At 46.2% G+C, this 27472-nt stretch overlaps 1 protein-coding gene across 8 annotated transcripts in view; it reads right to left on the reverse strand.

Moving 5' to 3' along the window:
- Positions 1 to 27472, reverse strand: part of SMOC1 (SPARC related modular calcium binding 1) — a 149846-nt gene that overhangs the window by 9778 nt on the left and 112596 nt on the right. For all 8 annotated transcript variants that reach the window (XM_058293201.2, XM_012519144.4, XM_071213840.1 and 5 more), the window contains exons 7-10: positions 26369 to 26449; positions 9539 to 9731; positions 9001 to 9083; positions 7082 to 7187 (exon numbers count right to left, since the gene is read on the reverse strand). In XM_058293201.2, the coding sequence (XP_058149184.1) occupies positions 7082 to 7187; positions 9001 to 9083; positions 9539 to 9731; positions 26369 to 26449 (463 nt within the window). The remainder of the gene's footprint in view (positions 1 to 7081; positions 7188 to 9000; positions 9084 to 9538; positions 9732 to 26368; positions 26450 to 27472) is intronic.

Here is a 27472-nt window from a genome sequence, read left to right on the forward strand (position 1 = left end):
GACGCCCTGCCAAGGAAGGCGCACTCCCTCCAGCCTGTGCTCCCGGGCTCCTGCCTGTCCAGTGCAGCTCAGATGACAGAGGTCTCCCCACCTCCTGTCGGGCTATTACGCAACAAGAAGCCGTTCTTCTCCCCATGTTACAACTTTTAAGAGTTTCCTTCCATCACCTGGCCCCTGCTCCCCTTTTCCCCATTAATTCTGCCTCTGCTGTCCTGTCCTGTCTCCCTGGTGAGGAGGACCAGGCTCCTCTCTTCTTCACTCCCATCAGGACCACATAGCACAGACCAGCCTCGACTGCCAACTGCTGGCCTTTAGCCCCCGCCTCCTGATTGGGCCCCTGGAGCAAGCTGAGATGCCCGAGGACACTTCCTCAGGAGCACTCTAGGTCCTCTAACACAGCCAAAACTGGCAGCCTGCCCTGCGAAGCCCCTGCCACACCCTCCTCCCCTCCCAGCTAGCCTAGTGCTCTCTGCTTCCAAACTGCTTTGGCCTCAAGGAAGCTCCACTGGGCATCAGAGTCCCAGCTTTACATATGCAACTGGTCAGGGCTAGAATTCTACTTTGGAACCAAATGGCTTTGCCAGGCCAACCTCCAAGTGCATTTAAAGCAAGAATTTCTTAGCTTTGAGAGGTCATGGGCCCTTCTGTGAACCTAAATAAAGCTATGGTTGCTCTCTCTAGAAAAACACAGGTACACACCGAAGTCTGAAGATATTAGGGGGTTATGGATTCTCTGAAGCCTATCCAGGGGCCATGGAATCAGGTAAAGAACCTTTGATCTAGAGGGAAGGAGATTCCAGTCATGTCCCTGGAGGATGTTTAAGCATGAAACATCTTGAAGGTGACAGGGCAAGACAAAAGACAGCAGCTGGGAGGGGTTATGGGTTATCTAAGGAGCATCTGAGATTTTCCCAGAGAGAGCTGGATAGAGGTGGGGTAGGAATACCTCCCCCAGAGTCGTTCAGGATTCTCTCAAGCAATCTTGGCTGGAGTCCTGTCCATCATATTCTCACCATCATTTGCCCCCTGACCTCAAAGCCCTACTTCATCAAGCCCTCCAGCTCTTGGAGAACCCTTGCAGCATGCTTTAAATGCATCTGCAACTTGCACTCCCAGTTCTAGGTTTACAGTGGCATCAAATTCCCAACCCCTCTCACACGTACACACATATACATCAATTAGAGATGGGGACTTTAAAGCTGCTTGTCAAATAAGGATTGTGAACCCTAAGTTAGAGGGCATTTAATTTAAATCTTACAATTTAAGGTCACTGTAATAACATTGGCTCATCTGTGCTAGGATCGTCCTACAGGTGAAGCTCTACTTCTACTGAAAGGGGTCATTGAGTATGTAAAAATATCCACGTTTTCCTGGATAGGGTGTAGAAAGAACACACCCAAATGATACTAAATACCAGATTTTGGAAGACTGTGGTGCAATAAAATACTACTGTCTGCCCTGCCCCTGGGTCATTTTGGTGACTGTCTTCACTGATTCCCGCCTCCAGGAATGAAGGCACCCACTAGTGCCAGGTCCTTCCCTGGACTGGCCCCTCAGAGCCTTCTCTGGTTTAAGAGGTGGCAGGTGCTGCCCTTCTCCTCCAGCACTTTCAGTTTTGCTTCTGCAGCTTTGGCCCTGCCAGGCCTTGGCTGCAATGCACAGCTGGAGAGCCAGCCCCATTTACCACAAGGAAACCTACTCTGGCCAAGATCTTGGGCCCAGTTCTGCTGTCCTAAGCAGTTTTAGAGAAGGTGAGGTAGGGAGGCCTGATGTACCAGCCAAGCCAAGCAGACCAACTGAGCCTTGTCTGGAGCTGGGTCCAGGTCCCGCCAGCTGTGCAGCCGAGGCCCCATGGGCAGGAATGGGAAATGCCAAGTCAGCCACATTCCAGCCTTTTCCTTGCAAAACCATCAGTGGATAACCACACTGGGCGGGAAGGATAAAGCCACAGTACAGATACTCTCTCCTTGAACCACAAGAGGGGCCAAGAGGCTCACAGAGCCCATTCTACCTCCCCTCAAAGGCAACTTTCCCTACAGCAGGGTAGGGAGAGGAGAAGTTTCTCAGTCTCTGTAAGACTCTTGACAGCTCAGATTCCAGAAATCTCTCTCTGGGACTGATGAAGCACTGATAAAGGCTAATGATCTAAGAGTAAATGGAGCTTCTTGGAACCCTGGTGAGACAGATCAAGGGGATAATTCCATCATCCAATAAATGCCCACTGAGGGTGGCTGCCATCCAATGACATTTGCGGAGCGCCCCCTCCCCTGCACACAGGCACAGATGTTTCCATGGACACCCCATTCTATTTTGCCTATTTTTAGCTTTGGGCAGCAGAGCTTTCCACCACTAAATCATTCCCTGCATCGAACAAGTCTTCAAAGCCTAGTGACTCCATTACTGAAGCTCTGGTGAATCATGCCCTGCCCCATGGCTCTCGAGCACGCCCCCATCACCTCTCACGCTGGACGGCACCATCACTGCTGAAACCTTCCTGCCTCCTGTCTTGCTCCCCTACAGTTTTCACAGTGCCATCAGGATGATTCTTCAAAAATATCCATCCACTCATGTGACTCCCTGCTGCCACATGTAAAATCCACACTCAGACATGGCTCCTAAGATCCACCATGATTTGGACCCTGCTCAGCTTTACAACATCATCTCCTGCCTGTCCATAGGATCTCCCCCACCTCTCTGCCTTGGTTCTACCACCATATTACTTCTTACAATTCCTTCCAGATGCCCTATCTCACTCATGCCTTACTATCCCTCGGCTTCCTCGGCTGGGATGCTCTTACTTCTAGCCCATCTAGGTTGAGAATTTTTCTCATCTGTAAGTGAAAATACAGCCTGAATATCACCTCCTATGTAAAGTCTTCCCTGACACATCCTCCCTCCACTGAGTCACACTGGTACTTTATCAGCCTCTACACAACACTGACATTTTATTAATAGTAGAATCATGTGGTTAGCTAGCTCTCTTCCCAATCAAACCAGGAGCTTCTCCATGTCAGGATCTGTGCCCTTTCATCTGAAGACTCCAGAGCCCAGATGTAAGTTCAGGTAAAGCCAGAAGCTCTGTGCCCGACAGATATCCTCTTTCCTACACTGTCAAAACCTCTTCCTATCCCTTTTGCCCACTGTTTCCCACTGGCCTCAGCTGATGTCCAGCTTTAATGGTCATATCCTGAGAGGATGCAGGAGAGATCAAATGCGACTTCCTCAACCTCCTGCCTGCAATCTCAGCTCTGCTTGAACTCCAGAGCCAAAGCCAAAACCAAAGCCTGGATTTCCTAATTCTCTTTGTCACCCTGTCCCATATGTCCTGCCTAATCTCCAACTGCCATGCCTCTGTCCCTTCATCATAGAAGAGGAGTGGCTGGCCAGGATCTGTCCACACAGCAGGCCAAGTCCCTCAGGCCCAGCCAGGGTGCTGTAGGGTCCCAATTACTAGCCTACACTGGGAGCACATAGTAGGTGCTCAGTAGATATCTATTAAATGAACTTGGTAGCTGGACTTGGCCCTATATCTAGTCTTGCAGTAATCAGTGGACCTTCCTACTGTGTGCCAAGAAAAAGGCTTTATCAGGATATTCCTCTTTATCTCAAACAGGGCTCTATCAATCTAGCCACCCTTCCTTCGAGCTCTCAATTCATTTAACAAATATCTACTGAGCACCTAGAATAGCCAGATACTATTCTAAGTTCTGGGATTAAGCAGGGCAGAAGACTGAAAATGCTCCTTCTTTCATAGAACTTAAATTCTCCCTGGGTAGAGAGAGACAGGCAAAAATAAGCAAACCAGCAGAACATTAGCTAGTGATAAGTGCTGGGCCGAGAATGAAAAAGAGGTGGCATGGTAGAGGGTGGTTAGGTGGCTCCTTTAGATTGGGTGGTTGCAGTAGGTCTCTGAGAAGGTGACATTTAAACAGATGCCCCTGCAGGAGCCAGGCAGGGGAAGACAGGGGAGAATATTCCAGGCTGAAGGAGCAGGGGGCCCAGAGGTCCCAGGGCAGGCAAGTGCTTGGTCTGTGTGAGGAACCAAGGAGGACCAGTCGGCTGGGACAGGATCATGCCACGGAAAGGAATATGAGATGGAGGTGGGAGGCCAATAAGGACCCTGCAGGGCCAGTTCAGGTTAGAGTTAGGTTTTATTTTCAATATAATGGGAAGTCCTGAGAGGGCTTTCAAAAAGCTGGTGAAAACTGGAACCCTGGCCAGCTACCTCCCTGTATAACTGCTTCTCTCTCTTTCTCTTTCTTCCCCCTCCCCCTACCTTCCTTCATGCCTAAACTATTGTTGGTTTGTCTCATCTGTCTTTTGATTAAAAGACCACCTTCTATGTCACACAATTACTAAGTACAGTTCAAACCTTTCGTAACCATCAAATCGCAGCATGGTCAAGGTAATATGAGCTTAAAATTAAAAGCACATTTTGGGAAAGAATGTTTTTAAAAACTCATCTCCCAACTCTAAACTGCACTTAAAAGAGAGGTTGGTTGTTTTTTTAAGGGCACACTGGTATTAAAATCATTAATAAATGTTTAATCCTTTTATTTTCTGCAAAAACCCTTCCAAGGTAGGATATCTCCTGTAACCGTGCCCCCAATGCCCCCCACCCCACTGCAGGGTAGATCTGTGTTCTCTACCACCAGGACTCAGCCAGGCTCTGTCCCCTGCACCCTCCGCCTGCCTGCAGCTGAGACCACGAGGTACTCAAGGGCTGTGGCTCCCATGGGATTCAAGAGGGTAGAGCTCCACACTTTGTCCCTGTTGGAGACTGAATCATGCCCCCCACACCTGTGGATTTGAACCCCTTTTAAATAGGACCTCTGAAGATATTTAAAGTGTGGACTCATTTGCGAATAGGGTCCTCAAAGATCCTTTTTTAGATGAGGCCAAATTGAATCAGGGTGGGCCTTAATCCATGGGCCTGGAGGCCTTATGAAGAGAGGAAATTTGGAAGCAGTCAGGTAAAAGGAGCCAGAAGTCAGAAGAAGCCAGAGAGGAGAGAGAGAGATGGCCATGTGACAGAAGACTGCCATTACCAGATACAGACTCTAGAAGAAAGATGGCCTTGCTGACATCTTGAATTTGGACCTCTCGCCTCCACTCTGTGAGCCAATAAATTCTTGTTGTTAAAGCAAATCCATTGTGTGGTATTTTTCATAGCAGCCCTGGCAAACCAAGACATCCCCTTCGGACTGAGGCAAAACCACTGGGAAGTCTCCGCAAGGAATCTCAGCTGGTAGTCAGAGCCTCGGCCCCAGGGAATTACGGGCGGGATAACCCAGACCTGGATATTTAAAACTTATCCCCTCTCTTTTTTCTTTCTTTTCCTCCTTTCTACTAAAAAATGCCCCAACCCCATTTTTGCATGAAACCAAGGGTATTTTTCATATTCTAAAGAGCAATAACATAAAAGTGTGTAATACTGAGCATGCCCTTCCCTAATCCATACTCTCCCTTCTTCATAAAGATACCAATACCACCCGCTCCATTTCAGACACTGAGTCGCTGCGTGTCACAGACGGTCTCTGAGCAGTTCCCATCTGCTGGCCTCTTTCCCAGAGACTCGGGGCTGTGTGTCTCCTTTGGGAGAGCAGAAAGCAGCCTCGGAGCTCTCAGGACTACGTTGCTGGGAGCAAGTGGCCTGGACAAGCGGATGTTCCAAGAATGGCAGCCCACGAGGCGACCACTGCCCTCGCTTTTATAAGGCACAACATTGGGATTTCAAGACTTCATCTGCTTCAGGATGTACAACCACTGACCTCCAAGCTTGAAGTCCCGGCCCCCTGACTCTAGATCAGGGCCTTGTGGTCCCACTGATCCCCACTGAGGTGACCATGCTTAAGCCCTTCGGGGAGCCTGGGGGCCTGAACCTGTCATCACAGTGGCCTCCTTGCCTTATTGACCACACCTCTGCCACTGGGCAGATTTTGGGGAGCTACTTCCCTCCCCTTGGCAAGCCTTATAAGTTCACTGTGGTACCTCCTCTGTGGCTATCTGGAGCCTGAATGGCTTCTTCCCCCTTCCCTGGCCCCTGCTATGCATCATAATGGGAAGGCTTCCTTAGTATGGCTTAGTCTTACTTTGTTAAGTCTCACAGGTCCTTTGGGGTCTGGTTCCTGTTCATCTCTTTAGCTTATCTGTTACCACTCATCTTCTCCTCCTCATCCTATCCACTCCAGCCATACTGAATTTTCTGGTGTAATATTCTTTCCTTCTGCTTGAAATGACTTTCTCCCTTATTTGACTGGCCACATCCTTCCGAGGCTTTGAAAGTCAATTCAGCAATCACCTCCTCTAGGAAGGCTTCTCTGACTCCTCCAGAGTTAGAGAGTGCTTCTCTGTTCTTCCAACTCTTCTCTAGCACTTAACACATACTGTCCTAGGATGTAACATGCAAGTATCTGCCTATAGCCTAGTATCCCTGCTATGCTGCATTCTTTGAAGGCAGAGCCAGGTCTCATGTCCCCGAATACCAGACTTTAGCCCAGTGCTTGGCATGTATGTGCTCATTGGGTGCTGAGTAAATGGGATGGATGGACCATGCTCCAGCTGACTGACTTAATCGGCCTGAGTCAGTGAGCACTGGTGATGCTGGTCACTCGGGAGTGTGTGCATTTCAGCCCCACATCAGGATTGCCTCAGCTACCATATCAGCTCCAAATCCACTACCCAGAGCTCCCTGGGATTCTCAGAAAAGAATATAATCACAAGGTGCCTTTGTCCCGCTTCTGCCCTCCCTCCCTGTGTCTATCATATGCCTATTACCCCTTCCTGTCATTGTCCTATCACTCTAAGGCATATCCTTCTGAAATTAAAATACTAGAAGTCTCCAGATACCCCTGATCTACCTATAAATCAGGTATCTAAAAGCTGCCACAGGATAGGCAGGGTGGAAGGGCAGGAAGATTTGTGGAAGAAGGAGGACAAACCATGTCTGCAAGGTTTTAGGAAACACGTCAATATCCAGCCCTTGCCCTGCCCATTCCCTCCCCATCTCAGCCTCCTTGAGCATCTGAAAAGTAAAGGACCCATATTCCTTCTTGGACCCAAGTCCTGCTCACATTCTCACCTCCCACCTCCCGTAGGCGCTGCTGAGTTAATGGCCTGAACCATGTCAGTGGTGAGAGCATCCAATAAGCTGGTGATAAATTCCATTTTCTTCTCTTCTGGGCAGCCTGAAAGATAACGTAAGATTTGAAGGTAGATGCCACATCAATAATCAAGTAAACAGCGTCCTCAACTATCACCCTCTCCCAAGCTGCTCCAAGTCCTTCTTGTCCAGCCAAATCCACTTTGGGGATGTGTTTACTGCTCAGATGATCCTTATAAATGGCCAATGGTTCCTCAACCAGCAGCCCACAGGGGATCATCAGACCAAGTGGATAATGATGCTTTCAATTTTCTTCTACTCCATGAATTTCTTACTGAGTAGTGACTCAGGCATTCTGTAAAATGCTAGGGAAACAGCATGAACAGCACACAGGGTCCTTGTCCTGTACACTGGGGCCTGAAGCTAACAGCCAGACAGGCCACATGTACAAGAGCTGCTCTTGGGGTTAGGGCTGGGTGCGCGGGAGCACGAGGGAAGGAGGGACTCCCCGACTTCAGGTTGATCTACCACTTTATCTATCCAAGACCCTCCTTCTTTCACTTTCCTCCTCCTCCTGTTTATATGATAATTCCAGACTCTCCCCTGAAAACACTCTCAAGGCCTTAGTTCTCTTTTCCTCCATTGCATGATTGCAAGAAAATGCCAAGCATGGATGAGCCTTCTTGTAGACGCCTTTAATATGTCTAGTGGGGAGCATTGCTGGCTGAGAAACCACCACACACTGGATGGATGCGTGTCCCCATAGAGTCATGACCACCCACACAGAATGGGCCTGACACCAACCTGCAGTCCTCCTCTTTGCAACTATTTCATTCTCTTCTATCCCCTCCTTCCCCAGGTCTTGGGTTAAAACTAGACCTTCTCAGAAGCCATGATCTCTAAAACAGTTTCTCTCAGTCATTCTCACAGCACCTTGCTCTTTTCCTTTAGGGTACCTACCACAACTTATTCTTATATATGCTATGCAATCATTTACTTGTAACCTCCATTATGTAAGTCTCTTGCCACTTTTGATCATTAGATTTTATATTGTGCTTGTCCCAATGCCAGGCACATAGTAGAATCACAGTTTGCATTTGTTGAGGGGATAGAAGGAGGTACTCAGTCTCCCATGACTCCATTCTTAAAACAGGGTGATTTCTACAAAGCTCACTAAGTTTGACTTTGCCCCCCTAACTTTGAGGACTCTCTGCTTTCAGTTCTCACTTTGGAGTCATAATGGGTGATGGGAAGGTGGGCCCACTAATCGCTAGCAGGGGCCGAGTTTGTGCTGAGTAATGAATATGCCTTCAGTAATCTCAATCTCAGATTTGTAGAAACCTTATTGTGACTTGCAGGCAGAGATCACTATAAATAAGAGAAACCCAGCATAGCAGCCCTTAGGAGATCCTGGGAGCCCCACTTATGTTTCTTCTATCAAAACAGCCCCGTAACCCTCCTGCGTCACCAAGGATCGCTGTGAGAGCAGACGCAGGGCAGGCTGACAGACACTGTCCGCACCCTCCGGGACAGCCCCTCCCCCTAGAACAGCCCTGCAGCAAGCTCTCTTCTCTTCAGAGCCCAGGAAAAAGGGGACACAGTCCCCAAAACACTGTCCCAGTCCCCTAAAAGAGAGAAAAATTGTAGCATTGTGGGACTAGAGCTTTAGCCCAATGAATACATTAAAATGCACTCAAGGGCACAGGACTAATTAGGGACAAATCCCAAGCTAGAATGCAGAACCCATGGCTCCGGGCTCCTGGGTTCCCTACTAAGAATCCTGTACTCCATCTTACAGATGGGGAAACAGATCCAGAGAAGGAGCCACTTCTGCAGGATGAGGAATGGAGGAACGGAAAGAGGAGAAGGTGCCAGCAAGCGGCAGCAGCATCTCCCACCTGGCAGCTCCCTGTCCTTGAAGGGGTCTTCCACCTCCACGCTCTTGGCCCTGGCGTCGCTCTCACAACTGGGCATCACATAGCTGGGAAGAAAGAGATACAGGGGTAGGAGAGGGAGCTGAGCCCTCGGGCCAAGACTGACCAACAGTTATCCATGTCACCAACCCCAGGAGCTCCCAGGCTGACAGCAAAAGATTCCCTGCACTGTCGACAGCCACAAGGTACATCTTGCCTAAGCATTCCCATCAAGACACGGTTGGGCATGTGGTTTAATCACGCAAGTACACGAATGATGCTCCCTTTTATCTACACAATAGTGACTCATGCAGGGCAGTAATAGTCTCATCAGGAAACAGAGGTCCAGAGAGGATCGCCCAGCTAGGGAAAAACAGACCTGCGACTGGAATCCAAGTCCTTGGGTAGCAAAGCTGCTTTCCTAGTGACTTGCCTCTCACCAAACCAAGGCAGTAAGGCTGGGAGATAACAGGAAGCTGGTCCTCATGCCCCTACACCCAGCCAAAGGCCCAGGTGACCTTACCGTGTGGAGGTCCCAGGCAGCGGGCGCCCCGTGTCCACCAGCACACACCAGCAGTAGCCAGTAGACTGGTGGCACTGCACTGGCTTGTAGAGGCCCCCGGGAGCACACTCGGGGATGACAATGCCCTCACGGGGATTCTGCCGGGCCTCTTCCAGGGCACTCTGCCTCTCTTGGTCACATGAGTGGACTTTCTCTGTAAGAGAAGACACAGCCTATAGTAACTTATGCTCTTGCCTTCTGCACCCAGAGCCTAAAGAGCAAGGACCAGGCCTGGCCCCAAGGAACTGATGGCTTCCCTGATGAAGCACCACAGACGGAGAGCTGTGTTTCCCTCACCGTCCCATGGTGAGGGCGCTGGAGGCCCAGAAGCTCCCTGTGACCAAGTCCACTGCCAGGGTTCATCAGCATTCACACCCAATAAGTTTTCCCGCAGCAACAAGCCAGCTAGGGACTCCAGGACGGCTCCTTATCAGAGCAGTAGTTTGCCCTTGCAGTGGAATTTCCTGACTGTTTTTGGAGCAGTTGTGCTGATGCACCGTCTGCTGGCTCTAGGAGAGGCTGGTACAGAAGCCTGGCTGCCCTGTGAGCTGACTCAGGAATGCCTGGCTACATGGACACTCTCACCAAGCCCAGGCACAGCAGGACAGAGCCACAGGCTGCCAGCCTCGGGGGAGCAATTCTCACCACCCAAGAGGAACAGAAACAAGGTTAGCTCAGGCCCCTTTCCATCCACCAACAGGGCGGAACAAAGTAGGTTGAATGGAGGGAGCTGCCTGCACAACAACAGGGCTATCCAGCAGGAGAGAGAAAACAGGCTCAGCAGGAGGGTGTCTGCATAGAGCAGTCTCGGGAGACGTGGGAATGGGTCTGAACTGCCAAACCTGGTTTCCCAGGAGCCGGGCCCAGGCTGAGACAGTGTGAGGAACAGCATGCCAAATGACTGCCTCAGATTCTCCTGCACCTTACCTGAAAAATTCTACCCAGTCAACCAGTCAATCTGCATGGCTTTCCTTTTTCCCCCCCTTAATTATGAAAAATAAATAGCATTTGGGTTTCTTTACATAGTATAAAGAAATAAAAAAGAAGAAAAATGTGAAAAACCCATAATCCCACCAAAGTTAAATACCGTACCTTCCCTAGACCTTTGTTAAGCGCACACACACACGCATGCAAACGTGTGTGTCCACCCACTCATTTCTTTAACCAAAAAAAAGGGGGGGAGGGAGAGGGGAAATCTTATCATAAACCTGTATTGTCACTTGGTTTTTTCATTTACTGTACTGTGACCACTATGCCACAACTTTCACCTTGAAGAAGATGATAGGAATACAATCTTGGAAATCCCATGAAATGCTCACCACATGTCACAAAAATACTATTCTTGGAGCCAGAAACTTGGTATCAGCAAAATGGAGAAGATGCCTCTCAGTGCACCTCAGCACAAATGGTGGCAATCACAGAAACTCAACTCGAGTCTCAAGGAGTCAAATTCAAATAATGACTTTGCTAATACACATACATAAAGCATGTATGTTTAAACATCCTGTAGTTGTACCAGAGACACAAAGCAGCTCAACCTCTGTCTTAGAAGGCAGATGATGGGAGAATGATTCTTAGTTTGTCTAACTCCTAAGGAAAAACAATATTGAAAAACAATAGCCCAGCGATTCTCATTGCAGAGTAGGGGAAAATATTTCCTTAGGGGCATAAAAATATCTGAAGGCCAGGAGGCAGGTATGCACAGCATAGTCAATGTTAATTTTGGAGCTGGAAAATGAAAAAAAAATGTTTTCATAAGCAAACACAGTAAAGCTAGACAGAATCTCCTCGTCAGGAGGAACAGGAGTTTGAAACAGTTGGCAAACGTCACCCAATTGTAACTACTACCAGAACAGCATCAAGAGTCAGCATAGGCACATGTAGAAAGGTCACAATCACTTTCACTGAACCTATGTTTGACTCTGGGTTTGGTGTGTACAAAGGAGTCCTTGAATCTCTGGACTGTCTATGTGCCAGCTGGACCCTGAGCCTCAGCAGAGTTGCAACTCCGACTCTCCGGTTCATTGGACGTACCCAGGTCAGCTAACAGGGAGGTGAAGATGGTCAACTACCACACCAGGAAACCGAGAGTGCCTGCAACTACAAGTAAGAGAATTGCATCCCCCAGCCATGTGGGATCTAAGCTCCCTCTCGATTTAGAGGTGGAGTAGACATCACCATCCCAGGTTTCTCAGGATGGAGGAATAAAATATGGATTAGAGTGAACCTACTGCTATTCTACTACATAACTATTGTAACTAACAATGGAAGAAATTGTATCATTGATGTGGAGAAAGTGGTCACGGTAGTTGCTGAGGGCAGGGAGAGGGAAGAAGAGATGTGATGTGGGGGCATTTCTGGGACTTGGAGTTATCCTAAATGTTATTGCAGGGACAGATGCTGGACATTATATATCCTGGCATAAGCCACGAATGTACTCAGGGAGTGTGTAAACTATAACTCATGCAGTGCAGCAGTGCTCCAAAATGTATTCACCAAATGCAATGAATGTGCCACAATGATGAAAGAGGTTGTTGATGTGGGAGGAGAGGGATGGGGTGGGATGTGGGGTATATGGGAACCTCTTACTTTTTAATGTAACATTTTTTTGTGATCTATGTATCTTTAAAAAAAAAAGACAATTAAAAAAAAGAGTCATCATAGGGAAAAAAAAAAACCTAAACAGTGGGGAGAAGAGGCCTTGGAGAGGCATGACTTGAAGACCTAGAACTTTGACGTCAGTCTCTGGTTAGGATGGTGTGATGCAACTTCAAGGAGATTATTTGAGTTTTTCAATAGCTCCCCCAAATGCAATTTGGTACCCTCATTTTTTCTACCTTATGTTTCATGACCCGAAAAAAGTGACAGAGGAGCAAAATCAAAGGAAAACAGCTTTTACTGGCACCACGTTTGTGTAACAACCTCCTACAAAGGCTTTAAACTAACTCTCCGGGCCAATAATCTAACACCATGAATTGAACTGAAAGCAAGACACAGAAGGCAGGAGGATGAATGACCCCAGGGCAGAGAATGCTGAGCCTGACAGCACACCACCGGGCATCCTGGAACCATGGGAGCACAAGGAGCCACCTAAAGGAGACGGGAACCTGCGGTTTGGGCCCTGTTGATGGATTTCTGGAAATTCTTGAAGGCTGCTCTGAAATGTTTACAGTCAGCTTCCAGAGGAGCTGCCTGAAGTTCTATGGAGAACGAAATGAAGAATGATAAATCTTGCTAATTTGGAAAAATGTGGTGGGGAGCAGGAAGTTCGAGAGAAGGCTGCACGCAAGGTTTATTACTTTCAACCATGCAGTTTTTTACAAGTCCCGATACCCTCTAAGAGAGACAGGAATGGTTTCTAACAATAGCATTAACCATGTACACAAGAAGTACATCATTTATCTTCTCAAAAAAGAGAAAATCTCCCTTAAAAGTCTACTTTTACTAATCATAATAAAAATAATATTCATGGAATAATATGTGCCAAACGATATACTATGGGCTTTACTTGCCTAACTTCTTTGTCCATATGAGGTGGACACTATCACAATGCCCATTTTGTAGAAAGGAAGCTGAGGTTTGGAAGAAATTCATGAATTTTCCCAAGTTAATTCAGCCCAGAGAGAGGAAAGCTGGAATTCCAGCCAAGGACTTCCAATGGTCAAGCCTGCTCCTCAGCCCCTAGATATTACTGCCTCTAACCATTTGCTCTAAGGGGGGGAATTTACTCTTATAGTGTGAAGTTCCTCTAGGTGAGTTGCTTTGCAAACTAACTCAAATCTGCTGCATTCAAAACCAAGCATATAAAAAATCAGAGTTGCCAGTTCAACGTAGCATATCTTCTGAGCCAGTGATTTGTCTTCAGCTTAAGCACACTACTAATCTTGTACTTAATTCTTTTCCTCTCTGACTCTGAACTAAAAAATCTAAAGCCAAATTAATAATTCATCCTCTGTTGCACAACTATCAAATGAATAATAATAGCTACCATCTATCTGACCACATGCCAGGTTGTGTACCAGGTACTTTCCTGGTATTAAGTCATTTCAAACTCATTGGAGCCTCTTAGATAGGTACTATTATTATCTTTACTGAGCAGAGGAAGATGCAGAAACACAGCCAGGTTAAGTAATTTACTCATGGTTGTACAAGTAGGAAGCGGCAGAGCTGGGATTTGAGTCCATGCTCCCCCACTACCACGTTCTTCAACTCTCTGCAATATCATCTTCATTGCCACAGGTTCATCTGATCCCTGGATTTTTATTCTAACCTATGTTTTTCTTTCACTCAGTATGGGTGATTGTTACAAAATGGTCTCCAGAGAATTAGCCCTCCCTTCCACTCTGATTTGCTTCGACCAACAGAACGCAGCAGAGGTGATGCTAAGTGATGTGCAGGCCCAGCCCTTAAGAGGGTTTGCTGCATCCACTTTCAATTTTCGGGAAGCCACCTTGAGACCAGCTGATCAGGAAGCTGGTCTAACCTAGTGGAGGTGAAAGGCCATCAGGAGGAAAACCGAAGGGGCTCAGCTAGCACCAGCTGCCAGACATGTAAGCAAAGAGTCATCTTGGACAGTCCAGCCCCATTCATCCTGCAACTAAAGGAGTCCAGGAGGGAGTTCAGGTACAATCAGTTGAGAAGCCACCCAGCTAAGCCCCAGAGAAACTTTAGAAATTATTTTTATTGCAAGCCATTCAGTTTTGGGGTGGTTTAGCCACACAGCAATAGATAACTGAAACACCTAGACTTGCACGACTCCTCAATTATCAATGTATCTCATAAGTATTGTTGTAACACTCTCAAGCCCTTTAACCAATTTATCAATCAATCAGTTACTGTCACAGCATTTCCTCAGAGGTCATGCAAATGCCAATCAGTAAGTACCCTGGGGCATATCTGAGGACCCAGAGGCCAATCCCATCCATGGCGTCAATGTCGACCTTCTCAGTCACTTCTCAAGTGATGCTATCAGTTTTCCCATGTACCAAGAAGTCACCTTCTAGAATGTAAGGCAGGAGATCTATCTCAAGAGTCTTTCCATGACCACTGGCTGTGAGAGGGAGCTTTCCAGAAGTGGACGTTCACTGTTCTAAAACCACCTCAACTTTTGAAACCTAAGGGAAGGTCGACAAGACTAGATGGGTTGTCCTGCTATCTCTGAGAACAGACCAGGACCATCTGTAATCACTTGGATGACATAAACAGCAGAGGAGAGGGAGCAATCCAGGCTGCCCAAGAGGCTGTGGGCGTGGACAAGCACACATACTTACACACTCACGCACACCTACCCTCTATACTCCTGTCACTGGGAAGGGGCAGAGAAGAAGTGGGAGCCAGGTCACCCCTGCCTTGGCAAGGGGTGATTTAAGTTTCACTCACAAACCTCTGACTCCATAAGAAAAGAAATGGAACAGAAAGTGCCCTGTAGAAGAAACAAAACCACAGTCCAGCCTTTGCCACCTGAAAACACAAAGCCCTCTGCCACCACTGACACATAACCCCATGGCAAATTAGGACTCAAGTGGAGGTGGGAGTGGGCAGGGAGGGAGACAGGAGAGAGAAGCAGGCTGAACCAGACAAATACAAACAATCTTCAGACCCAAGGATTCTTCTGCATCCAGCCAAGAGAAGAGCAAGATTATAGCACAGCCCTATCTGCTACCGCAGGCAGCATTCCTCTTTGCACCTCAATTACTCATGGTAATTAGGAGCAAAGGAGAGCAAGGAATACCTCACTCCTCAGCTAATCCCCAATCTTGATTTCAGTCCATAGTTCTCTTTTTATCCTGGGAAGCTTTTCTTCTTCATCATCTTTTTGTTCCCTTTTTTTCTTTAATAAAAAACAGCCAACAAATATAAACACTGGAAGTTTTGAGTTTCAGCTCATTGGGCTGGCTTTTCTTTCTGGTTGCTGCCTTCCAAATGAGGAGCTGCTGGAGGAAGGCGCAGACAGACAGAAGAGCTGAGATCCTGGGTATTGTTGTTTGCCAGGATTGCTTTGACAAGTACCACACAATGGGTTGGCTTAGACAAAGGGAATTTACTGTTTCAAGTTTTAGAGACCAGAAGTTCAAAATCAAGGTCTTGACAGGCCATGCTTACTCCCAGGGTCTGTAGCATTCTTGTGTAGGCTTACCACCATCCTTGGGACTCCATGGCTCACATCTCTGCCTACCTCAAACAGCTTCTCCCTCTGGCTTCTACTTCTGCTCAGTCATCTGTCTCTGTCTAGATTTCCTCTCTTTATAAGAACTTCAGCCAGTTGGATTAAGACTCATCCTGATTCAATATCTTCAAAAGGCTCTACTTACAAATGGTTTCACACCCTCAGAATGCAGATTAAAACTTGAACATGTCTTTTGTACATTATCCAATCCCCAACACTGGGTAACCCAACACCAAGCATCTTCTGAAAACATAGTCATGAAGTATTGGTAGGCCACATATGCTGTAAACTTTTGGGGTAAAGAGCATGATAACCCTCTGGTAGTGAAGGGAGAAGGAGATGGGTGGAGAGAAGCAGTAGTCACAGAAGATCCATATGAAAAACAAGTGCAAGGAAAAAAGCCATATCTCACAGAGAGCTATACCCAGAAGAACTGAGAAGAGACACGGGTCAAAAGAAAATGTGCATCGGGAAGAAATCAAGATGAATAGCACCCACCTTCCCACGGAAAGAACCTGTAGCTCTCTTCCTTGGTGGAGGCTCCATTGGTAATTAAGGGCAGCTACACCAGCTGCCCTGATGTATTACTGCCTATACCACAGAACAAGGGAACAGAAGCCAGTAAAGCTGAGGACAATGTCCTAAGAGAGGAGGATGTTCCTGGAGTCTCAGACCTAAGCAGGAACCTGAGTAACAAATGCGATTAGGGCTCACCAAGAGGGTACAGAAAATGTCAGGGAGCTTTGTGGACCCAGGTTCTCGAGCAGGCTGTGACTGAATGTATACGGGGTATTGGCACCATGCCAGGAGCTGGAGGGGTCAGAAAAGATCTATAAGACATAGCAAGAGGAAAGAACTAGCAACAAGATCTTTATCTATCCTCATTCGAGGCCTTTCTCCATCCTGAAGGGCCCCAACCTATAGCAAAGTCACCCTCTGCCGGGCTAAGCCTGAGTTTCTGTTCCCCTCAGGTACTCTTTGTCCCCTGATACCTTGACTTAACTAGACTGTAAGCTACTTAAGAGCAAGGAATCTGTCCATCTCTGGGCCCCAGGTCCTTCTTTATAGGAGAATCACAGAATCTCAGATGAAAGGATCCATAAAGAGTATTTAGTCCAACAATCTTTCTATTGCTTAAATCCCTGCTATACCAGCCCTAGTCACAGAATTCTATTCTGTCACTCTAGAGACAGGGCTGCTCACTGTTGAATAAATGTCAAGCAGTGGGGATGAGACCACAGAGGCTCATCTGTTCCTTTGGTTCATCCTGGGAAAGTGCTACACTCAACCCTCAGACTATCAAGCACTGGATTTTCCTAGAGGAAAAATCAATAAAAGTTTACCCAGCCTGAAAAATAAGAGGAACTTATTTATGCTTCATTGCAAAAGGAATCATCCCACTGGGCCAAGAATATTAAGAAAAACACTAGTGTTGTGTCACTGACAATTACCCTGAAACCCTCACACCCACCTAGGCTCTTATCAAAAATGAATGAAATGCTGAAAGATAACCCAAAATAACAAACTCTGTGTTAAAAACAACCTTCCTAAATCATAATATGAAATTCCAGAGGCGTAAGAAATCGTGTGGCTCCTGCCTCAGTATTCTCTGGTCAGCATACGAGAGTGTGGTATCAGGATGGTTCCAGAACTGTTGGGTAGCTGAAAATTTGGCAGAGAAATGGACTGCAGAAGCAAAAGGAAGAAAAGTAGGACCGGGTTTTAAGTTGTTGACTTTACAGTTTTTGCAAGGATTGGAGTTTGGTACTCCCAGGGAAAAGAGTTTGCTGGAGACTATAATCTTTGGAAGTGATTTATGGTACATCATCAGGCAGACCCTTTTTGTTTATTTAGCCACATGGAGTTTAACATCTATGGTTTCAAGCCAACTCTGTGAATAGGTTATTTTTCCTACTTGATACTTTGCACTTTTTCATAGGGGGCAGTGAAGTGTGGCCCCCAGAAGACCATTTTTCCCAAGCACCATTCACTGGGCCAGCTCTGTCCATCATACCCATCATTGAGCCTCCCACTTGGCCATCGCCAATTCCTCAGTCTCAGTGCCCATGTTATTCAGTGACCCCAAGAAGAGGGGAGGAACCCACAGAATCATCACTCAGGGCTCCCTTTGAAACAGAAGGCAAATAATAGGCCCAGAAAAGGAAAGGCCCAGAGGAGAGACCTTGCCAGGGAAAGAAAGAAACAAAACTCATCAAGAAATAGAACAAATTTGACCCCTGAAATTGTGTTCAGGTGTGTATCTGCTTGGAGGTGGGGGTAGGGAGAAGGGAAACAGAATTTGCACAGATTTAAATTGATCTTCTCTTCCATTGGAATGGGTTTCCCCCATCTCATTTAATCTACAGACCCTTTTCCCACAGGATAGGCAGCAAAATGAAGTGAAAAAGATAACATCACCACCCAATCTTAACCTACAAGGGGATCACCTAGAATGCTTCTCTGGAGAAGAGCAGCCCTCTGGTTGATGAACTAACCAAGAGAAGAGACTGGTTTTCACCCTAAGCCCCAGACAACTAAAGCTGCAATAAAAGCTCAGCTGGATAGCTGTTTCCAAATGCAGAGGGAACTCATAGAAGGCAGAGATGATCCAGGAAGAAGGGGAAGGGAAGGGGATATCTGGGCTTCCTTGGCCAGATCGAAAGCAACAGTAACTGACTACCACTCCTGCTCCTGCACACTCCCACGAAGGGTCTGGCACGATGGGAAAACTCTGTCATCCTTTCATGGACATTGACAACCGTTGGCATAGAGGCAATATAGCGAGGTGGTCGAGAGGACAGGCTTTGGGGACCAGTGGCTCAGGTTCTACCACTTTATATGCCTGGGACCCTGGGCAGTTTACTTAAGCTCTTTAAATCCCGGATTTCTTCCCCATCAAAGTTGAGTAACAATAGGGTCATGTGAGGATTAAATGCAATACCATACGTAAAACATTTAACCAAGTGACTGACACAGAGTAAGATCTTGAAAAATAGTAGCTGCTATTATTTTTAGCTGGTCTAAGGCACCAGTGTCCTCAGCAAATGTGGAATAAGTGCAGTGTCCCTGACCCTACCCTGTGAATGACTAATCTCTTCAACTGAAATTCAGGGGCTGTCCAAGGGTGGGGAAGTGGAAGCAGTCTGCCTGTGGTGCAGGCAGTAAAAAGGTTTGCCGTCTGTAGGTAAATTAAAAAGCAATAATATAACTAAGAGTAGCTTGCTTTTTATGATCACTGTGCCAGCAATTCAAAACAATGTCAGGGATAAAATATTCCTCCCCACTGGGGCAGACCACACCCACTGCCCCCTCTCTTTGGTATACCACTGCCAGACGGCCAGCTCCTGAGATTCCCTCATACCTCTTCCCGGCCCCCGTGGCACCAGGTAGACACCCTGGCACATCATAGTTGGTGAGGGGCGTATCTCTGGACAAGGCCCTTAGCTAGTCTGTGGCCCCGCTTCCTTATTTAGAATGAAGTAGGCCTAGAAGATCCCTTCTGTTCTAATGACCCAGAAACTTATCATTAGAGAGGATCAGGTCTACTTTCTCACAGTTCAGAGGCTCAATCCAAACTCAGCCTCATCTCAGTGGAAGTTGGGCACCCAGGCAGGGGTCGAGGGTACTTTCAGATTCTCCCTCTGGCTGTTCTGCAGGAAGCTGCATGGACTGCAAGCCACACCCAGCCCACCCCATTTTCAGAGCAAAACTAATGACACCCATCCTACAGCCCCAACCCTGGCTGAGAGCATCCACTCACAGGAGTGTTTGCAAGAGGCACTGTAAATAGGACATGTTGCTGCAAGAAGTGTTGTGGGTGAGGAAGTGTAAGGGAAAAATTACAAACCAATCAGCTTTTCTAAATAGTTTCTGCAGAACCTAAAATGGCCATGCATGGTTCACCATGGTTGTAAGTGGTGACCGCTTCCTTCCCACACAGACAAAGAGACTGAGTTCCTGGTATGGAGGAGAACAAGATATAAATTCTCAGAGGCTATTTCTTCTACGATGGAGTGTCTCAATATAGCATATAGGCACTTAAAAGAAAAACAACAGTTATACTTTCTCCCCAAAGCGTCACTGACTCATATCCATCAAATTTTAGAAATGGTCCCATCTCAAATTGACTCATGCCATCAAGTGAGCTGATGTGACCCTTCCACCAAAAAAAGTGTTTTTGCAATGTCAAGTACTGAGAAGTGACAAGCTGTCTTCTTCCTAGTTTTTCTCAGTGACTTCGCCGACCTTCACCTGACAGGTTCTGTACTTTAAGGAGCAAGAGCTGGTAAATAGAAATGCAGGAGATGAGGGGAAGATGAAAGGGATAGCTTAAAATTTCTCAAAATAAAGCATTATAACCTCACACTTTACCCCTTAGAGCACTAACGCTGCATGTGTGAGTGTGTTTACAAGATGCATATCCATCCTACTTCCAAAGTCACTTTACAAGTAAACACAAAAGAAGACATCTCAGACCAAAAAGAGACCAGAGTTAACTTTCAGTATATCAGAATAAGCCAATGACCATACTTCAGCAGAACATTTGATTGCAGTGTTTTAGCAGTAAAGGCCTAAAGGAAAATATTGGGACATGAGGATTTGCTAGCAAAGAACAAAAAGCATGCCACCTTACCTACAGAAGTCCCAGAGGCTGGCTTATCTAGCTGCACCCACCCCCACACCCTTATTCTGCTGTGTCCCAAGCAGACACTGTAGGATGAGGCTACAGATAACTGGGAGGGCTAATTTTAAAACTAGGTAAAAATGGGCTGCGGGGCTAAGCTCTCTGGTGCCTCCAAATGTGTTAACTGCTTCCCTCTGCAAAGGGGAAACTTGAGAAAGAGCAAGGCCTTTTGTGGCCAAGTAGAAAGCCAGAAGGATGATACTCTCCCCCCCCCCCAAAAAAAAATGCACCCCAGCTCTATTCCCACTGGCAAAGATGGACCACGGCACCTGCAGAAGATAAATGGGCAGGCACCCAGAAGGCCAGTGATAAAAATAAACATCACGGGTTTGTTTTTATATCGATATTTTAAATGCATGCAAGCTCAGACCCGTCTTCAGCTGCTAACGTTAGCGGATTACTCATTCTTCCTCCCCATCCCGTCATGTGTGAGGTTCCAGGTGGCGGTGGGGGATTTGCTTATAATGGCTACCGCTGGTTTCCCTGAGAGCTGTTTATTTTTCCAGGCCTCAGGTCATTACATCACCCTGCGGTTTCTAGGCAGGCCAAGAGAGCTGCTTTGGGGGGCGGGGGAATCCAGGAGGTGCAGTTGCCTCAGTGACCCCAGATCCCAATCACAGGGCCTATCCCAGCAGGAACTTCTGGAGTTAAGGGAAGAGCCGGGCAAAATGTATCCAAAGAGGTTTCGGGAGGCCTAGAAGAGCGACACTTGCAGGTAAGGGCAGGGAGGCTGGCTATCTTATCTCCGATATGTAAGTGACTTGGGCAAACACAAGCATTCGCATGTATGAGGAGGCAGGGTGTCATTTTCATGGTAAAACTTATAAGAAATGCATTTCTGCTTTGTGTCCCTGCTGACAGCTCTGTCTATGGGACAGCAGAGTTCCTTTGGGTAGCTCTGTTCACTAGGGCACAAAAGGCACCGCCATGCAAGTTAGAGAGAGAGGACAGGTATGGTCCTTCTGGATTTAACCCACAGGGCCTGGTTCTGGGGTCTTCTTGAAGTCCCTGATCAGATCAAGAAAGAAGTTAACAAGAAAAGATGGGGGGAAAGGGAAGGAAGAGATGAGGAAGAAGGGAGGGTGGTCAAACCATTCCACTAAAGCAGGGGTTCTTAACCTTTCCTGTTCCCTGGACCCCTTTGCCAGTCAGGTGAAAACCACTTACTAAGTCCACACTACACTGTGTATTATTTAATAAATACAAAATACTTCACACTTGCACCAATACATCCCCACGGGAATAAAGTTTTTTGAATTTCAATTCAAGCTCATGGACCTCTGGTTAAGAACCCCACACCAAAGGCTGCAAGAGTTGATTCAATCATCCTGGGGCAGGGGAAAAGCAGGCTCTGGGCCTTGGGAGCATTGCTATTCTGCACAAAGAGAAGAGTTAAGGCTCACTAGACCTTATTTCCTGAGAGATCACATTTTCCCAGAGAAGAAAGCACAAACTTTGTCATACAGGACAAAAAAAAAAAAAACCTACTTTTATAAATTGCAAGTATAAGGAAGTACATAGTAAAATTAAAAGCAGTAGGATAAGATAAGTTGAAGTCGCTCTCTTCTATAAAAAATAAGTGATTAATTTTTTTTAAAAAAAGACTCTCTGGATGTTAAATGCCTTGGTAACTACCCTGATACAAAAAGCTCAGCAAGAGTTCGTATTTCCTTACAAAAGCAGAACAGTGTCTCTAGCCAACACTCATCCATGAGAGGATTCCTGTTCTCAAGTTCTAGGGTGTTACCTAGCCAGGTACATCATCTTCCTGAATGCAAAAAAGAATTCTTCCACTTAACCGGGTACAATGGAGGAGAGAATCAAAGAGAAGACCAAAGGGGCAAATCAGCCAATACTGACCATAGTGAACACATGACAAAGAGGAGGGAAGAAGACAGGGCAGTCTGCAGGCCTATGTGTCATTGTTATTGCAAAACTTCAGCTGCCCAGTGGAACCTTTCCAACATCAACAGTCCACAGGCCAAAAAACAAACCTGGCGTCACAGGGTCTGAGTGTGAAAGAAGGATGTTTGGGGTGTAAAAGAAACTGGGATGGCCTTTCAGCCTCTTTGAGAGAGAGGGGAGAAGAAGAGCTCTCACCCAGTAAGGGATTCTCGGAGTCCTACGTCAATCTTCCCAGAAATGCAGGCTGAAGCTCGGCTGACCCCAGAAGTTTTAATCAAACTCTAAGGAGCAATTGTCCCAGGGGCCTGACACAGAATCTCCTTCCCATACCAGATCCAGCTGCCCAGACACACATTGTCATTAGAGTATATCTGTTTTCTCATTGAAGCCAATAGTATAATACGTGAAAAGTACCTAACAATGCATAAAGGTATGCCATCAAGAGTAACTATTATTTTTTGTTCAACATTTATGGTATACTTATGGTGTCCCAGACATTTTATACACATTGTTAACTCCCCACAAAAATCCTACAAGGTCCCAATAATTTTGTTATACATATAAGGAAACCAAGGTTCAGGGAGTTAAGTGACTCAAAGTTGCCCAGTACAATGGCTAGGTTCAGTGTCAACTTGGCCAGGTAATGGTGTGCAGTTGTTTGGTCAAGCAAGCACTGGCCACATTGTACTGTGAGGCCATTTTGTGGACTTAAGTAATCAGTGAGTTGATTGTATATATGGCTGATAACATCTACAATCAACAGAGGAGATTGCCTTCAGCAATGAGAGACTGCTCATTCACTTGAAGGCCTTAAAAGGAGAAGTAAGTGATTACAGCATTCAGAAGAGAGAATTCCCATCTCTATTTCAGACAGACGGCTTCTCCTGGAGAACTCACCAAGGACCTTCATCAGAGTTCCTTGCTTGCAGCTTACCCTACAGAATTTGGGATCATGTATCACCACAGCTACATGAGGCAATTTTATAAAATCTCCCACTATTTACAGATATCTTCTATAGGTTCTGTTTCCCTAGAGAATCCTGACTAATATGCCCAGCCTCCCCGTGGCAAGCTAGCATTGGAAACCAGGTCTATAGGTTTGTCTGATACCCAAACCCATGGTTCTGCTATTATATGGTTTTAAATTCTGTATTCCAAAGATTCCCCATCCATCCTGTCCATCAAAGCCAAACCTCAGGATGCTTCCCTGGCAATCCATCTATGAGAGCACACAGCAGAACAGGACGTCAATGCTTGGACGTTCATGTGAGAGTGAAGAGCATGTCTGGAAACAGCTCAGAAGTCACAGCCCCTACTTCTACTAGGTCTATGATGGGCCAAAAAACCTGAGTAAGACACCTATACACATATACCCATTCAAATGCTTCTCTTCCAATGATCTATTCCAGGGGTCAGCAACATTTTCTGTAAAAGGTCAGATAGTAAATCTTTTAGGCTTTGCAGGTCATACAGGCTCTTTTACCACCTCACAACTCTACGGTTGTATCAGGGAAACAATCATAGACAACATACAAATGAATGGGTATGGCTGGGTTCCCCCAAAAAAATCTCTATTTTCAAAAACAGGCAGCCAGTCAGGCTTTACCAAGCCCTGGTATATGACAGTGTGGCACCGTGTCCTTAAGGCATAACAGCATCAAGAAGATCGGCAGGTATTTAGCCAGTACTATTAATTGATCATGATGAAGAAAGCCTCAGTTCATTAGGAAATTCCTAAGTACCAATCCTTGATAATTATTCTTGGTCTCAGTTTTTTCCAGGGAAACTTTAGCTCTCCCCTAACTATCCTGCCCTAGACAGTAACCTTACAGACATGACTGGGGCCAAGAAGGGCCAAATAAATGTGACTAGGTCACTCCAACATAAAGGAGGTGGTTGTACTGGCCTGGAAACCATTTCTCAACATGACCTTATCCTCATCTAATTAGAAACTACATATAAGTGAGAAGGGAAAGCAGAAGAATGTGAGTGGAAGCAGAAATTCTCAATTGACTTGACATCACCCCTCTACTAAATGCCAAGAATGCAGACCAAGCATACAGGCATTTTATTCCCAAGGGTCATTAGATTTCTTCAGTCCCACCACCTATTCACTATGTGACCCAGGACAAGTTACTGGCTCTCTCTAAGCCTCCTTTTCTCCTCTGTAAGATGGGAACACTAATAATATCTATTTAGGGTTATGACAAAACTCAAATGAGATAGCACATAAAGTTCTGCAGGACCCGACACAGACTAACTGTTATTAAGGTGATGATCCTGATTTGACTTCGGATGATAATTATCATCATGACTCTCCTCCTCCATCCTTTTCCAAAGCAAGCAACCACACTGAACTAGACCCTAGAACAGAAACACAGTAGGCAATAAAGTCCTTGCCCACACAGACCTTATAATCTCGGTGGAGAAATTAGGCACTAGTATATGAAAAAGAAATTCAAGGATGCAATTGCTAAATGCCAAATAAGTTTGCAGGCAAAAGTGCTTTAGAATTTGAGAGCCCACCCTCACACCTGCCACTTGGTCACAGAATGAGAATTAACCCTCTCATTGGGGCCTACAGACCTGCCAGGGCTTCAGAGAATGAGGAAACCACTGCCAGATGTCACTTCCAGCACTGGCTACTAGTAGTACCAAAACCACTTCTCTGATTTATCATGTTTGCCTAACAGTGATGGGAGGAGTAGAAGAGGAGAAGAAGCCTGTCTAATAGATGTGCTTGCCTAGAGTGACAATCATAAATTCTTTTCTAACTGAAGAATTTTCACCATAAACAGTATCATCAAAATTCCTATTTCTTCCACCAACAATGATAACAGTAATAAATACATGTACCTACAATTTGTCACTCACTTAGCCACACATCAGCTAAGCGTCACAAAACATTAACTCGGTTAACCTCTAACCACAACCCTTTGAGGGACAGAGCATGACACCAGCGTACAGATGAGAACTGACGCTCAGGGGGATGATTTGATGATTTGACTTGATTGTTGGAGTCAGAATGTAAACCCAGATTTCCCTGATTTCAAAGCCTGTGCTTTAACCACTGCATTGATCTGTCAGAGGCTCCCACACCAGGTCTTCTCAAATAGAGAACCAGAAGAGATGGAGAAGTGCTGACCAGCCCAAGTCACAGAGAATATTAACAGAAGCTGGAAGAATTCACTGCTTTGTCCAGAGAACTCTGTGTATTCTAACCCCCGTGACCACCTTTAGGACAGAACTGGCATACAGGTAATCCTAAAGGGGGCCAATTGCAGCACATTGATTAATGGCCATGCAAAACCCTGCCTGCTGGTTTAAAGAGATGTCTGTTCTGTGTATAGTCCTTGCTGCCTATAAGGAAAAGAAGTTTTGGCTAAATTTAGCAGCTGGGCATAAATCACACAGAGTGGCATTTCTCACAATGAAGTCTTAGACTGAAAGAAGGATGATGTTCTCTGACGGAGATACAGATTGGGTTTGTTAATTCATTTTCCTATTGAGTGACATTACTTTGGTCTTCATTGATGATAAATGAATTCTGTCAATAAATCCTACAAATCTGATCACCCTTCAAAACTTTTCACTTTTCTACAAGGGATTCTGGCAGTGCTAAAACCTAACCACTCACAAGATCCTCAAAAGATCAGAACAGAAAAGACATGACTATAATCAGCTATGTAGAACCTAAAAAAATATAGAGCATCTAGTGGTTTGAAGCCTAACTTTTCTATGCCCAGCCAATCTTCTTTCTAATTCTTCAGCACAGCATGTAGAAAGTAAATTATTATTAAAAATGTTTTAGCTCAAAGGATCAACTACTCATGAAAGATGATCCCTGAAACACTAACTGAAGAAAATTAAATTTGAAAGGGATCAACTCATTCAATCTCATTTTGCAGCAGAGAAAATTAAGGACCAAAATAGGCTAAGTGGCTTGCCCAAGCCCACATCTTGGGTGGTCACAGAGAAACCACAGAGCAACCATGGATGGATCGGGTTTGTAAATAATCCAGGGAGGACTGTTTACCTGAATTTCTTACATTGGTGTTGTTCAGTTTGGAGTCCTTGATTACCAAATGCTTAATCCAAAGAGTGGGAGCTGTGATTTCTGAAAAGTAAAGGAGAAAGAAAGAAAGTGTGAGTTGGAGTGTAACCACCAGAGTTTTTAATAGCTTTTCTCAAAGCTCAGAGCATCTATATCCTGAGGTCTCAGCTTCCCTCACTCCATATCCACTTTGTTCTCATGCCCTCTCCCTTCTTTACAATAGAAGCTCCTCTCCCATCAGGGCATAGAAGCCACCCAGGGCCTCCTGTGCCGGGAGGCAGAATGGTCAGAATCCAGAGGCACTGAGCCACTCCATCCAGGAATAAAAACATTATCCAGGAGGTGAGGAATATGGGCCAAGCCAAGACCATCTCAGCTGCTTCCCTGGGAGATTTAAAGGGGATAAATCAACAAACAAGCGCCGAACAAACCACAGAGACCATTTTAGAGCAAACAGCTGAGCCACAACATATTTCAGCTTGCTGAGACTCTGCTCCAGAAGGGAAAGAAAGGAGTGGGCCGCATCGCTTCTTTAATTCCCTTTCTAGTGGTTTCTCATTAACAAAGCCTCCAGCTCTCCAGGGCTTGGGTCACCCAGTGGACAGGTGGAGGAGGAATGCTGGATCACCCCGAACACGCTATAGTGTGGGGTGTTGGGGAGGGCTCCCCAGCTGGCACGGTCTCCATTCCCTATCTCAACCCTCACCCAGGGTCCAGGCTTGCCAGAGATCCAGGGCCTTTGAGGAGACCTTTTGGGAGTACTTGTAGTTCCACTAAATGAACTACATTTAAATTCTCCTCCCAGAGCTGAGCCGGTGTTTGGACTATCCCTAGCCCCAGTGCCAACCAGTAGCATGATCCCTTTGCATTCCTGTGCCTAACAGTCCAATCTTGTGATCCAGGCCTGGATCCACTCAGCTGAGAGCAAAGTTTGTTGCCTATTGTTCTGAGAGATAACCACCCTTGTCAGACTTACTAGAAACTGCACTCTGCCAACATCCCTTCCCCTCCTCACAGGAACCTGGAGCCCTCAGCAAAGTACACTGAGGAATGTAAGCCCTGAGCAGCTCAAACCCAGAACTAAAG

The sequence above is a fragment of the Dasypus novemcinctus genome, chromosome 3 (genome assembly GCF_030445035.2).
Source record: "Dasypus novemcinctus isolate mDasNov1 chromosome 3, mDasNov1.1.hap2, whole genome shotgun sequence".
NCBI lineage: Eukaryota > Metazoa > Chordata > Mammalia > Cingulata > Dasypodidae > Dasypus > Dasypus novemcinctus.